The sequence below is a fragment of the Saccostrea cucullata genome, unplaced genomic scaffold (assembly GCF_032062105.1).
Source record: "Saccostrea cucullata isolate Sc308-1 unplaced genomic scaffold, CSIRO_AGI_Scuc_v1 ctg211, whole genome shotgun sequence".
Taxonomy (NCBI): domain Eukaryota; kingdom Metazoa; phylum Mollusca; class Bivalvia; order Ostreida; family Ostreidae; genus Saccostrea; species Saccostrea cuccullata.
This window is the reverse complement of record NW_026927173.1, coordinates 182537-198217: the sequence shown is the minus strand read 5'-3', so window position 1 is coordinate 198217 and position 15681 is coordinate 182537. Positions and strand designations below refer to the sequence as shown.

The 15681-nt window shown below is 31.9% G+C and overlaps 2 protein-coding genes across 2 annotated transcripts; one reads left to right on the top strand and one right to left on the bottom strand.

Annotated features, from left to right (window-relative positions):
* Positions 1-2816: 2816 nt before the first annotated feature.
* LOC134273638 (cobalamin binding intrinsic factor-like) lies at positions 2817-10941 on the top strand. The gene is made up of 5 exons (XM_062755820.1): positions 2817-2912; positions 3279-3322; positions 9899-10043; positions 10282-10412; positions 10768-10941. The coding sequence occupies exons 1-5, from the start codon at positions 2860-2862 to the stop codon at positions 10845-10847; spliced, it is 453 nt and encodes a 150-aa protein (XP_062611804.1). The 5' UTR covers positions 2817-2859; the 3' UTR covers positions 10848-10941.
* A 2612-nt stretch (positions 10942-13553) lies between these two features.
* LOC134273636 (uncharacterized) lies at positions 13554-15543 on the bottom strand. The gene is made up of 5 exons (XM_062755819.1): positions 15124-15543; positions 14934-14998; positions 14524-14665; positions 14064-14191; positions 13554-13840 (listed from the first exon to the last, which is right to left on the bottom strand). The coding sequence occupies exons 1-5, from the start codon at positions 15186-15188 to the stop codon at positions 13764-13766; spliced, it is 477 nt and encodes a 158-aa protein (XP_062611803.1). The 5' UTR covers positions 15189-15543; the 3' UTR covers positions 13554-13763.
* Between the last annotated feature and the right edge of the window lie 138 nt (positions 15544-15681).

The window sequence follows — 15681 nt, the reverse complement described above, 5'->3', positions numbered from 1 at the left end:
AATAACCAAGCTCAAAAGTACTTACAGTACTACATTGAAACTATAAATCGAAAGCAGAACATACATAAATCTCGAAAAACATCCAAAGTGGGTTCAGGTGCCATGGAGGAGTTAAACGCATCCTCCGTCGACCATCAGTTTGAACCATGTCAGCATTTGACTTATTGATAGATTTTTTTTCCAAGGTTATTGCTTCTTACAAAAGAGCTTGTGAAATACTGATTTTAAGCGAGAATGTTGATATTCTTGTTTCATCAACTTAATTGTTGTTAGCTTGTCCCGTTTTTAGAACTTGTGTATAAGCAGAGCATATATTGGGTATCGAATCAACTAGGAGACATATCTAAACTAAATAATAAAGGTAAATTGCTACATAAGTACGGGAAGTATTCTAGTGAAAAGTTAAAGTCGGCTCGTTTAATAAGTTTATTGTCAGATAACCATAAAGGACTTTTTCTAGTAAAATATTCAGATTAGAAACAGATGTATCATACTCTATGGTATTCTAGTATACCATTCGTCCCAGGCTTCTGGTATCTCAAACTACCGGCTAGCTATTGTCAGTCACTGATTTCAAATTTCTCATAATGGCGCCTTCCTACTTTTTTCAACCAAATCTGTCATAAATTTCAACGAGGCGTTTTCTACATATAAAACCAAAAAATGTAATTTATATATAACTCGAAAACCTTAAATTACTTGGTATATAAGTGGTTATCTCTCTTCAGCCAGTAAAAAACATATGTCCTAATGTTTCGTAGAACCTCTGTGTGAATTTCAAAGTCAGAATTAATTTCAAAGTCAAATTACTAGTAACTTCCCCACTGCCCTCATCTATCTACTACTATGTACTCATTAAATAGGCTTGTATTGTAATTGGACCTTAATACTAACCTACATGAAAAGTGAAGATAATGTAATGGATGTAAGTTGAAACAATAACAATTAGAAGAGCAAACAAGGATTTCTAAATACATCAGGCTCCGGGGCCATAAAACTGAGATGAGCTTACTTTTGATCTCAGTCTCATTTTTTCAAAAGGGATTGATAGCGGAAAAGTGAGAGAATGAGATCAAAAGTGAGCTCGTCTAAGTTTTATGGCCCCCAGGCCAGATGTGGGATGAGGTGACATAGCGGAGAAAGCATTCCCTGCCGCCATGTGTTCCTTGTCACGATAGGGCAAACAGAAATATCTGTAATGAACTCAGTGGAAAATGATGGCCGACCAATTCGTTTTTAATTTATTTACTGACAAGGTCACTTTATCGACATATAGAATTTAATGTTGGCTTTAAAAAAGACTTGATATAATTGTACCATCTAATATAATAAGTCCTTGTGCATGGGCATATGGATAAACATGAAGCCAAATACATATCTCCTCATTTCAAAATGATAACATTTAAATCAATTTTACTAAAACGAAGTTCGCAATAACACCTGTTGTCTTGTTATATAATTATTCAACTGAGGTTGTAAGTGCTCAATCTGCTACCATTTTAGAACAAAACAAGAAACACTTATCATATTGGCAGTAAGCTTTTAAAACGTGGATACATTGACCTTGTCAGCAAATATAATGTATCATTAAGTCTGACATTTTTCATACCGATTGCTAGGCCATTATTTACACAATGACATCGAATTGCCGAAAGATTTTCCCATGTATCCGGCGAGTGTGACCGGTCGGCACCGAATGCTCACTCCTCCATGGCACCTGATCCTATCTGATGTTTTAGAAGTCTGTGTATGCTCTGCTCCAATTTTGTATTGTTTAATGGAATTTTTAGCAAATACACTGTTCGTTATCTCCATATATTTCATTAAGAGACTTAAGATCTCATATAACTTACGTACTTCAACGGGGATGTAAATTTTAGCAGCACATAGTAATATATTTTTAACGAAATGTAGAAAATCAATGAGGATTTGTTGTTTTCTATAATATTTTTTGATTGGGGAATGTCTTTTATCATTTAATAAAAGTCTGAAGAAGTAAAAACATTTGCAGTTTCTAAATAAACATTCAAAAATATTAGAATACATAGAAGTTGTGAAAAAGTTATCGTAATCAGAGTATACTGTTAAGTATCGAATACATTGGTAGTGTCAGTAGAGCCTCTAAATATGACAAGGCTATAGTATTTCAGATTTTTATTTTATTTTATTTTTTGTAATAAATGGAAGTAACTATCATTATCAATTTGATTAAATGTGGTCGATTTAAAGGAATGCCAGCTTTAGAAATGAATTGAGAAAGCTTCAACATAATAAACTAAAGAAACTTTAAAACCACATAACATTTTTCAAAAATATACCATGAATGTTTAAATACAAATATGTTCACATATCCTAGTCTATAAATAATAACATGTTAATTAAATGCACAATATAATTAATTCACTTAGTCATATAAACATTTTTTTAAAATAAATTTTAATTATGATACAACACTGCAAAAATATCACAGATTTCGAGAGACTTTAATTCACACTTTGATCTAAATCCACATACATGTACATGTAACAGCTGACTAGATTAGATTCGTATTACTGAGTGTATGATGACATTTCAAATTCCCATTTTCATTTAAAGATTGTAATAAATTCTAGTTTAGATAAAAAAAATTCTAATATATACAAGTAATATACTAGGGAGGGCGGAACCAATTTATCTGCTAGTACACCGATTGCCTTGACATCTAGGATGCATAAATGCATTGGATTTTCCCAGGTATTTATTGACGTGTTTTCTAATTTGTTCCTCGTTTCATCACGTGGATGAATAAAATGCGTTCAGTTTTAGATGGGTATATAAGACAATACACCACTGTCCTTTGGTTAAGATCAGAAGATCAGGATGTACTTCAAATCTCATCTGACAATTCTCTTCTGTCTCGCCACCTGTGTCAGGTAAAATTTCATGATGCATTTTAAATGTTATCACTACCATTTGATATGAAAATAATTTGCTTTAATGTTTGATGAAAAATGTTTGTACATATGTGTTTATTGGAATATATAAAAGTTATATATTTTTCTTCATGCCTATCGATGGCAAATTATAGGTTGAAACTTCACATTCATTTCTTTAGTCTAATTCCAGCATTGTTAATCATTTAAGTATTGGTATGGTTATCAATTAGTCTTAATATATCAAAAAGATAGATTGTATATTGTTTTACGTCACATGCTAGAATTTTTTTTACTCTTAAAGAGACAACAAATATTAGACAGGCGATGGACGATAAGTTAGTCATTAGTTTTTTTTATTTACAGGTGTCTTACAAGTCCAGAACCGAATCCCGGAAAAGGAGAAAAGGGTAAAGCTGATAAAATTGATATAATAATTAGTTTTTGATGTGATAAAATCTTAAATGTTATCAAAATAAAAGACATTCAGTCACGTACTATTCAGGGAGGGATTGTGCACTTGTTTCGAAAAATTTTCAAGTTAAATAACATTATCAATATAATAATATTAATATTATTATATTATGTAGCATCCACAAGTCAAATTTCAAATTTAGTATTTACCATTGTGTTATATATCATATAAAGCTTATAAAAAATTGTTTAAGAAAAATATCATTTCGAAATTTTCTGGTCAAGCATTGTTACTAAAAATAGATTGCGAAATGTAAAGGTATTGTTATAGTGTGTGACCACTTTTCTGAAGAAAATACCTAGTAGCATTGAGGTCAAAACTTAAGGTAATGTATTCAAAATATAATCTCTCTCTTCTTATTTCTTAGCCCAGAATCAGAGTTATTAAAGTTCAATTGCATCAAACACCTAGATTGACTTGAATCATTAGATAGTGAGAGTCTTCTTTCAGTGTAATTAATTGGGTCACATGGGACACGAATTTTTTTTATGCTTACAAAAAGACGTCAACAAATCCAATCAATAAAAATGATCACAAATTAATTTAAAACAAGATTTGTTTGTGAAACACTATGCGCCCGGCAACGACAAAATAAAAAAAAACTTTTTGGCACATATGTCACAGTCAAGGTCACAAGGCAATTGACCTGGCTGTCATTTGAGAGAGAACATGATTAAAAATATGGATACCAAAAATGAAGTTTTTTCTTGTGGTTCAAAAGTTATTGCAAAGGTTAACTAAAAACGAAAAAACTATTTTTAACATACAGGTCACAGTCAAGGTCACTGGGTTTTTTCATTAATTACTAGAAATTTAAAGACTGTCTTTATCCTTTTGTAAAATTAATCTTTGTGTTTGGCACAATACAAAGCATCCCCCCCCAAAGATTGTCAAAGTTAGCGTAAATCATAGTTTCGTCAAGAAATTGTAAAAATGTCTATTCGGTTAACCTCAATTTTTCCTACAAAATCTCTAGAATTCAGCTTAAACCAGACATACAATTATGGGCGCCCCCTTACTTTAATTCCTGGACTTGGGATTTATAGAGAGTTGGAGTGATATCCACTTATCATATAAGGAAACTAAAAATCATGAATTTTTGTTATAAATTAAATTGTATTTTAAATTCTTCATACGAATACATTTGATACGATGCGGAGAATTGGTAATGAACTAGTATTAACTGGGAGCGTGATGTAAATCTTAAATTATTCCGTTATGTAAGTGGAGACTTATATTTTTAACTAAAAAATAAAAATATCAGTCATAGATATGACAGCAGCATATGATAAAATCTGAAAAGAAAAAGGAGGGGGGAATTTAATTTAAAATTCATTTGAACGACATTTAGTTAGACATGTAGATCTTTCCTAATGTGTGTTAAAGGTTGTCCGATTTTTTTTGTGCTCTCTCTCTCTCTCTTTCTCTCTCTGGTGTAAAACATTTGATTTGCCCCGCTTTTGCGAAAGCGATCGAGGTTTCTTTATATCTTATGTCTGTCTGTTTGTCAGTCAGACTGTAAATCTGTTCGTATGTCACAAAAATTCAACCTTGGTCATCTCTTTAGAATTAGAACAGAGAAGAAATAGAATTTTATATTATTCATGTGTTTAATCTGTGACAAGACCTTTTTAAATACACTACAAGAAACCTATATATTGTCGCAAGCGTCAAAAATCGGCCGCAAACCCAATTAATTGTTCCTTTGATATAGTAATAAGAAACTGAAATTTGCGTGATCTGTTTTTAAAATTTCTTACTTTAATCTATCAAAATATCCTCGTGACATAAAACACGTGCATGCGACATTGCCGATTTTCGTCATGCATAATGCATATACAATAAACTGTATTTGTATAAGCAAACTGTCCATAGACTTCTGTGTATCTGCACTCAGTTTGATACTTGTAAACGAACTCCGGTTTTAATGCTAAAGTAGTTTTCGCAACAAATATAAAATATTATTCTCTCTTAGAGAATGTTAACACACCCACCCAACTCCCCTTTTTAAATCCACCACTACATTTCTTCTCTTTCAAGTCTCTGTCATGTTAGAGTTTGTCAATCAGGATTGGAGATATCATTTACACCCATTATTTATAAAATTTTGATTTTATGATTATTGTGCTTTTTGTTAAACATTTAAAATAGCATTTTTTAATATTCTATATAATATAAATAACATTTTTATTTAAATTGTTCTAAGTTTCCGCACGGCGACTTCAAACTTTCATATCGATTAAAATTTTTTTACCTCATGACCTTGATCTTGAAGTTCGAAATGCTTTTCAAAAACTTGAACCTTGGTCATAACTTTTGAATGAGAAAAGATACAAAGTCACAAGCCACGGTTTGGCGTCCACTTAAGTTGTGAAGGATTGTACATTTTAGTCGTGGTTTGTGACGATGGAAAATACACTGTATAGGCTTTCACATTTCATATGTATATTATCATTTCTAAATACACTATGGATATTGACCTTGTGACCTTGAACCTTGACGTTTGACATACTTTTCAAAAATGCAATTTCCCCCTTATAACTTCTGATTGAGAAGAGATAATGCTTTCATATTTAACATGTTCATTGCTATGATTTCTAACCCCCTTGATCTGGACCTATATTTTGATTAATTTTCAAAAAATCAACTTTAGTTATAACTTTTGAATGACATATTACAGGGCGTTCATTTTGGAACAATATGCCATAAATAACGTAATATTACCCACATAGAGACAAACAGCCGGTAAAACAAATTAAAGATTTTGTCTATAAACGTACATGTATAGTACATCTACATGCAACTTTCATCCCCATGTTGTTCAAAATATGTCAATGTCTAAGACATTTGATATATACTTTAATTTATTTTCATTACTAAAATAAAATTTTTGAGAAGTGAGTTCTTCAATCCTATTTTAATAACCAAAAAGTACAATCTGAAGAGTCTGAAATGAAAATTTTAAAATGTCAGAAATGAAAACTAAAACATGTCGGCCATGAAAAGTTGAAACATCGAAAAAATTTCCAATCGGCAATCCTCGGCTGACTCCGCTAGGCTCCATTCAAACCTCCGAGGTGCAATGTATGAGCCGCCCGAGATGCTCTCAGTGAAAAATACCAGAAATGCAGCTGGGGGACCACAATTTTGATTTCTTGTTTAAATTTTAAACCTCTTTGATGCGTCAGTAATATTATTTTGCCTATTTGATTTTTACTATTCATCCGTCTACCCATCCATATGTTCATATTCTACATAGGCGTCGAAACCGGGGGGGGGGGGGGGGGGTATAGGGGTATTAATCCCCCCTTTTTTTTCAAAGATAGATATTTTGAATTTATTTACATTCCTTTTAATTAAAAAATCAGAAGGCTATTGTATTTTTTCTTTACACTAGGTACTTATTTTCTGACATTTTTATTTTATTTCTTACTCATGATTATAATTTTTTATTGCATCAAAATTATAACGTCAATTTTACTTTATAGAAGTTTTCTTTTTCAGTCCTATAATCATCGTTCCTTGTATATTATATTTTTGACATGTTTAATTAGTATTTTTCTTAGATAAAAAATTATTATATTTAAAATTACCCCTTCGGGTACCCCATAAAAAAGACATCGAGAGTTATCCCCCTCTGAATATTTCTATAGTTACAGTAAACAAACTCCATTACAAAACAATTTCCAGGAATCGTGGAGGGCTTGAAAATGACGTCAAATATCATTCACGCTGGCTATATGTTGTGTTGTTATTTGAAAGATCGCTTCTTAGCGCCGATGTAAGGAAAATAAATCTACACAGTTTCTTAAAGAGGAGAAGATTCTCTTTCGATCTATTATTGTAACACATATGCAACCGGTTCGTCAAACGGGTGAAAAAACTGTCCGAAAAAATGCTTACATTTGACTATCCATAATCATAGCAATATACGAATCTGGCTAGTCGTGTTTGGTATCATTATATTCAGAATAATCAGCTGTATCTACCATTGTACAGAGAAATCTGAATATATCCTCTGTTGTCCTATAAACAGCGGAATAAAAGAATGCGGTTTTTACGACGCGCTAAAATCGTGACGTTTAATTTCAGAACATGCTTGAATATTTGATAGGAATTAAAACGAAATACAGCGATAAAAAATTATAAAATTATAATTTTTAGATTGTTTAACAATTTATCTTTACAGTTCAATTAGATTTTTTTTAGTTAGAGACACGAAAATGTGTTAAATACGCTTTTGAAAACTGGTAGTTTTGTATACTGTCACATAGCGTAATAAATAACGTTAAATGACTTGTGGATGCTATATTATGGGTTAAAACAAATTTTCCGAAACAAGTGCCTGTTAGGTAGACAGGGAGCCTAGTCGTCACTTTTTCCCCTCGAAACATACAATTATTTACATGTACTATTGAGTGGAATTCTTGTGTGTATGGAGGTAAGAAACAGAATTCGAGCTCAAAATCCATTGAAACAATGCAAATCCAGAGCAATACAAATAGAAAGAGGATCATGTTTTGTCAGTGGATTTCGATGAATTTTAGGTGGCCTTTTTGAATTTATTCATTTTTTTAAAATAGAACAAAAACAAGATTGAAAAACAAGTGCAAATAAAGTTTTTCAAACCACTCATCTTTCAAGTTGCTATAGGTACTGTTATGCACGTTTCCAGTGATAGTTTGTAACAGGTGTTCTCTTCGATAAACATATCTATGATCTGATTTGGAGACAAGTTCAATATATACATGAATGCGGATACAGGATTTTGTGGAATCGGATTGTAGAACGCAGTTTACTTTTTTCAAATTTACGATCTGCATCTTAAGACGAAGTTTTAAATTTAACTCAAAAACTTGTGCGAACATTTTTCCGCGTCGTGTTAAAAATCTGCTTAATTTTCTACCCACGGATTAAAAAGAAATTGTTATTCCACTGAAATTAGGAAGACTTGTGACTAACATTTGTCACAATGTTGTTTTATGCAATTACTACAGTGGAGTCGCCAATTCCGGGTCGTCTCCAATTCCGGGTCACCCGCGTGTATTTTATGCCTAGTGTTAAAATTTATGCGCAAAAAACTTAATGAATACGCTGGTCATGAAGAACTGCGTGGTCTTTCTGTACGTAATTAATTACAAAATTTTGAATATAAACTTGAAGAGAGCATCCGACAATCGAAATTCTGAAACGCACGCATTAAAGACTTGGATGTTTCTGCTGCGGTGACGGGCTACTTTCGTTTTTGTTCGCAGCAGAAAGGCTGATATAAAAGTTCTGGATAAATAATGATAGCTCGAAAGTATGGCAAATGCATTTAATTTTAACTCAGAAATCAATCATAATGATCGCTGCTCAAATAAACGTATAATGATTATTAAATCAAACTATAGTAGTCTCTCCAATTGCGGGTCACGCAATCTCGTGGCATGAACATGTCAAAATTCTATGTACAAAACCAATCGACAAACATGTATTTACCTTGATTATCAAAAGTATTCTAACTGTAAAATATTTTTTTCTAAAAATTAAAATCGAGTTAACCCTTCAAATGCATTTTTTTAAATAAATGAATTTAATTGTATTATTTTTAATCCTAATACATTTTTTAATTCAGCATGTTTTGTTGTAATTGTTTTAAAAATAATTTAAACATATTTCTGTGGTTGTTTTACTTTTTTTCCAAGCTGCATGAATTGTTTTATTTTTCAACATCATAAAAATCGTGTTCCGAAACGTTCCATGAATATTACACGATCGTAAAGTGGAGAAAATGATTTGTAACTGGGGAGGCTAGGCCTTGCTGAAATACCCCTGTAAATATTGTTCCCGTGCAGCTACTTTGAAAACGAAAAGGTGTTTGCATGACTCACTATTTGTTCTTTCAATACATATATTGCATAAAATATAAATTGAATAGGTTTGCAAAATATCAAAGAAACACCCTGATATGACCCGGAATTGGCGACTTCACTGTACTATTTTTTTTATAGTAATTCAAAAAGCATTTTTCCTTAAAAATGCAAATGTTTTTAAGAATTTCCTTGACACAAATTTTTCGTAGTGAATTCAAGGATATCATAAATTTCGAAATATATACATCTAAGCAAAAAATCAATATATCTAAAAAGGATATACATGTGGCTAAAAATAGATGTTTACTTAAGAAATGAATTTAATTTTTGAAGATTCATGAGGTTATGAACTACGACGCTTCACGCCGGCATATTCATGAAGCGCGTTAGCACTATAATTTTGACGTCAAGTGCGGTATTATGACGTAACAATGGAGATATTCATGCTCACCCATGATAGTTCATGAGAAAATGAACAAATTCTAATTTGTAAGGAATGTTAAAGACATATAAATATTTATAGAATACCAATTGCGCTTTAAGACATACAAACATGCCTGTTACATTTGTTATGCAATTATGAAACACTGATTTGTTTGTCCGGACCATATCTGTATTAAAATTTATTACACTTTTATATTATTTCCTTTTCTAAGAAAATGGAAAAATAACGATCTTATACACGATACGTAACAATTTGGCGACACCTAAGTTTGAATATGAACAGAACGTGACGTCAAAGGCTGGTCAGCCATTCATCAGGTTCATGGAGCAGGCGGCTGATAACGACAAAAACTTTCAGTGAGTACATTTTATTTTCTAACTCTGGTTAGGATAAAAATGCTTATTAGAAGTGATAGACTATTATTAATATTAATTATAATTAATAATTCATTCCAGCTTACTTCCTAAAATTATAACGTGAAATAAACAATCTCGTTTTGACATTTTAGACATACTTTAATATAATCTGCTAAAACTATTAAACTCGGAACTCATAGTATGACGGTTTTAAACCTTAAATTTCGTATTTCTTCAGGTTTTCATCAACATATTATGCTAAACTTGGATACTTCATACAAAAGCTAGGAAAGGAAACAAGTAGGGAGGGCGTTCTTGGTTTGTCTTACTGGCAGTTCCTGAGAGCGCCGTCTACAGTATTGCCAGTTGGTAAGTTCTGTGCGGGGGCTTCTCTCCCCTTTATAAATGTAATATAAATTGTACTTGGAAATACACTTGAGCCCTACGTATTTTTTAACGTTTACTGCTAGAATAATTTGGATTAAGGACGTAATAAGTAATAGGGTTTATAGGTTTCAATTACATTACGGGCAGAAGATGATATTTATTAAAGAAAGCATTCCTCTTTAGTTCATATCTAAAGTAAGTAAAAGCACACCTCATATTTTTTCTCTATTTATAATAGAAATTAAAAATTTTGCTTTCAAAATACACCATTTCTTACATTGAACCTGTGACATTTATTAACAAAACAGTTTAGGTAATCAGTAGTGTATTATTGCAGGAGTGAGTACCTATATTCCACAGGACGGAGATCACATTATTCTGGACTATGTACTACAGGGAAATTGTGTTCAGAACTGATGTTTATCAAAGGAATTTAACATTTTATTACAATAAATCTGCAATCTATATGTCTTGTATACGTACATAAGACAGAAAAAATAATAGATATGAAGTTCTGTCGTCAATTATAAAATCGGGGTCGCCTGTATTTAGGAAATTTTACGGTGATTGATTTTATGTCTTCCTCTTCAACTATAATAAAATCCCCAGTAATGACGTGTCCGGCAAAAATGTAGTTGAAAAAAAAGCAAGAGCTATGAATAGGATTTTGTTTTAGATCTTCAGTACTTGGGTGAAAATGCGAAACCAAGTCTTTTAACTGATGGAGGTGCAACTTTGAAAGCTGTATTATTCATTACATAGCGGAACTTGAATTTAATTCTACATATGGTACTCCTCATTATACTCCTATTCCATTTTCATTCCTATGTCGATACGTTATATTCTGGTGAGCTTGAGATAAAGGACACCACAAAGTCTGACACATCTGTTTCGTGTTTGGATATTTTACTTGAAAAAGACATTTAAGGTAATCTAACAACCAAGCTCTAAGGTAAACGTGATATCGTCAACTTCCCTTACTTATGAAGCAATATACCTTCATCACCTGCATACGGAGTGTATATATCTCAGTTGATTCGATACGCAATAGCATGCTCTTGTATGAACAATTTCTAAAACGAGGTAAATTATTGACAAACAAGTTGATGAAACAAGAATTTCAGCAGTCTCGTTTAAAGTCATCATTTCATAAGTTCTATGGTCGATCCGGCTACCTTCTCAGCAAATCCAATTTACCATTGAGTCAAATGTTTACTCACGTTTTTCATACTGGTTGTCAGTCCATTATTTATACACTGAGTTGACGACGGATTTTTCCGTTATTTCCCGATCCTGGCAGGGAGCAAACAGCGGGTGTGGCTGGTCGGCAGGGGATGCTCACTCCTCCATGGCACCTGATCCCACCTCCGATATTTTGGAGATCCGTGTTTACTCTACTCCTGTTTTGTATTGTTTTATTGACTTTTGATCTTGAATACTGTTTCTTATCTCCAAATGTTTCATTCTAAGGAAGAAGTTCTTCAAAAACATAATGTCAGATTTGAGTATTTTCAATATTCTAAACTACCAAAATTAAATAAAATATATCTATATTGGATTCCAAAACTGCATAAAAATCCTTACAAACAGATATATATATATATATATATATATATATATATATATATATATATATATATATATATATATATATATATATATATATATATATATATATATATATATATATATATATATAGCGGAGTTCTGCGTTCTAGCAATATTCTTTATTCACTAAACAGTATTGAAGGAGAAATATCAAAGAACTGTGATGTGGATATTTAAAAAATCCGAAGGAACTTTTGGAAAATTTTAAATCACAATTTTTTCCCCAAAATTAACACCATAAAAACTTACAACTTTTTCAACTTTATATCCGCTACGACGATTCCTCACGATAATTAAAGTCCAGGCTTGTTGATATCATTGATGGCTGCTTTTTCAATAAAAAATGGAACGCGTAAATATACTTTGTCATTGGCCGTTTGCAAAATTATTTTGTTAAAAACATTCTGATTGTACACACAAGTATTCTGAACACTGCTGAATTTGACATCAGAATAATGCTTGAGTTCTGATTGACAATATCTATGTGATTTTTGGAGACCAGGTCTTCCATCAATCCATTGGAATTCCCCTAGGTAACGATTGCACCCTGTTATTAGCAGATCTATTTTTGTATTCATATGAAGCAGAATTTGTCCAAAATCTTATATGTGAATAGAAGAAAACACTTGCTGTGGCCTTCAACTCAACGTTTAGATATATCGAAGACGTATTGTCAATTAACAATGGTAATTTTCATTCTTATGATACGATATACCCTGGTCAACTCGAGATAAAAGATACCATATATAGAGTCTGACACATCTGTTTCATATTGGGATATTTTACTTGAAAAAGACGTTAATGGTAATCTAACAACCAAGCTTTATTATAAACGTGATGTCTTTATTTCGTCAACTTCCCTTACTTATGCAGCAATATACCTTTATCACCTGCATATGGAGTTTATATCTCTTAGCTGATTAGTTATCCAAGAGTATGCTCTACGTATGTATAATGTCTAGAACGAGGTAAATTATGTGACGAAATAAGTCATCATTTCGTAAGTTCTATGGTCGATGCAATTAACTTGTCAGCAAATACAATTTATCACTGAGTCAGATGCTGAATGACATTTTTCATACTTATAATTAGTCCATTATTAACATACTGAATTGATGGAGGATTCATCTGTTATTTCCCGATCATGTCAAGGAACACACGGCGGATGAGACCGGTTGGCAGGGGAAGCTCACTCCTCCATGGCACCTGATAGTGTTTTGGAGGTCCGTGTTTGCTCTGCTCCTTTTTATGTTTTATACACTTTTGAGCTTGAATACTATTCGTTATCTCCATATATTTCATTGAACAGAACAAAAAGTTTATTAGAAGCTGAAATCTCGTCATTTTGTCATTCCTCAGTCCTATATGGGTCCTTGATGTAACTGATCGTAATCGTTGAAAGGGGTCGACGGTGTACTTGTCAGGTTGAAATGGATGCTTTTACTCGTAAGCACTGGTGTTATAAGGGCTCCCTGTTTTTATCTTGTTCGCAATTTTTAAGATGAAAGACGCTTGTTTGTCTTTTGTCTTACTTTTTCAAATAATTTCATATAAAGTAAAACATATGATAAACTTTAATATACATACTGTATAAAGATATTTCTTTTAATAAATTAATACAAAAATACCAATTGTATATGAACAAGGAACAAATATAAATTCATAATTTATACAATTATCAACGCATGGTGGATTTCTGATGAAATGGTCTGCAAAAACGTCCCTTTACATGGCAAAATCCCAGACTGTGGCAAAGTCCAAGATTAAATGGTCACCATCTTTTGGTATGTATCTACTCACATCTGAAAATGTATAAAACATTAGATTTAATAAAATATCTCATTTAGTACGTGTTTATTTCATAAGATAGGAGGGTTAAAAGTTGTATTTGTTTGTTTTATAGCATGATGAGTTGCAAAAACTATCCATAAAGTTGAATTTTAATTTTTTTTAAACAATACTCAGCTATCAATTGGTGAATCTTTACAAAAAAATGGTTCACCGTTGTTAATTTTAATTTCTTACCTAGACTTAGGACGGTAGATGGCGCTTTAAGAAACCGCCAGTGAGCCAAACCAGGAGTACCAGCTAACATGTCTTTTCCAAGCCCCTCGACAGCATAGCCTTGCTTGCTAGAGTGTCTCGAAGAGAATCTGAAAATATAAATGTAATTGAGTGAATTTTACATGTAATTTTTAACAAAAAAATCACGGGGGCTTCCTTTTCCGCTATTTCGTATTACACATAAAATACAGTGCATTTATTCCCTGTTAAACATAATAAAAAAGTTTTTATTCCAAGCAAGATCTAAAGTTTTATTCGGAGTTTGCAATATGTATAGTAGAGAAAAGGTGGGATAGGAGGCCCTTGTGAGTGAATCCAGGATACTAAAACTCAAAAACAAGGTCTTCCTTTTCCAGTCTATAGTCTTTATGGTAAGGTATACCGTAAAAACCAAACTCTGTCCACGAAAAAAAGTACTCACTGGAAGTTGATATCGTTTTCTGCCGCCTGCTCCATGAACCTAATGAATGGTTGACCCGCCTCTGACGTCACGTTTTGTTCATATTCAAACCAAGGTTCCGCAAAATGGTTACGTATTGTGTACTTGATTGTTATATTGCTTCCTGAAATGTCAAAAATGTCAAATGTCAAAAATAGTTATTTCAGATGTAGAAAGGTAAAGAATACAATAGTCAACGGTTGAGTTTATTCTTTCTTAAATACCTTAAATATATTTTTTAATTATTTTAACATGCCATGACAATTGTAACTGTATTTTTAGTATTCATAAAACAGTGAAATATCTAAAGTTTTTAATTATAATATCTTGTGTTTTATAATTATATTACATGTAGGACCGAGAAAAAAAACTTGAATTAAGTTTAACCGCACCTTTTGCACTATTCTCATTCATCTCCTTACAAAGGGATTTCGCGTGTAGAATCCATCCATCGCAACTGTAAAAATAAAAAAAAAAATAGAAAAAAAAAATAATAATACACCAAATACTGTAACTGTGAAAAGTAAATTCTAATTTGGAATATTTTGTTTCGATTTATTTAATTCGAGTTACAATACTTACCAAAGACTTGATATACAAAGGATAACAACAGTTAGGCTATTTTTAAACATCATTCTACTATACATTTATATTTCCTGTAGAGTTAAGAAACATCTGATTAAAAATAAAATTGAAACAAACGCGATTTAAAATTTATTTGGTTTTGATTTTTTTTTTCTTATGCGTGTGTACAGGATTGTCTATAGCCACCAATCAAAATGTCTTTCAAAAAAAAAATTACCTTTTAGGTGCGTGGTAAAAAATGCGTCATTAATCACATTTATTAAGATTGAGGTGTGCTAATACGTGGACATTATGCTGTTTTCAGGAAGAAAAGTTCATGTTTATAACTGCATAGACCATCAATTTTTGAGAAACATTAACATTTGTTTAGTTCATAACAGGTGAATTTCATTATTACATTAGTTATGTGAGAGAAGAATTAATTTAATGATGTATCATGTTTATTTAAAAAAAAAAATTAATGAAATGTTTTCATATTGTAGTAACACGTAGGGATCTTGGATTTTTTTTTTTTTTTTTTTGGGGGGGGGGGGGGGGGGTTCCGCATTCACGTCC

Bases quoted from the DNA above. Each gene is read 5' to 3' on its own strand.
- LOC134273638 (XM_062755820.1), top strand. From the start codon at position 2,860: ATGTACTTCAAATCTCATCTGACAATTCTCTTCTGTCTCGCCACCTGT. The intron at 2,913-3,278 runs GTAAAATTTCAT...TTTTATTTACAG, and splicing joins TGTCTCGCCACCTGTGTCAG to GTGTCTTACAAGTCCAGAAC. The intron at 3,323-9,898 runs GTAAAGCTGATA...TCCTTTTCTAAG, and splicing joins TCCCGGAAAAGGAGAAAAGG to AAAATGGAAAAATAACGATC.
- LOC134273636 (XM_062755819.1), bottom strand. From the start codon at position 15,188: ATGTATAGTAGAATGATGTTTAAAAATAGCCTAACTGTTGTTATCCTT. The intron at 14,666-14,933 runs GTGCGGTTAAAC...TTGACATTTCAG, and splicing joins GAATGAGAATAGTGCAAAAG to GAAGCAATATAACAATCAAG. The intron at 14,192-14,523 runs GTGAGTACTTTT...TTATATTTTCAG, and splicing joins GAAAACGATATCAACTTCCA to ATTCTCTTCGAGACACTCTA.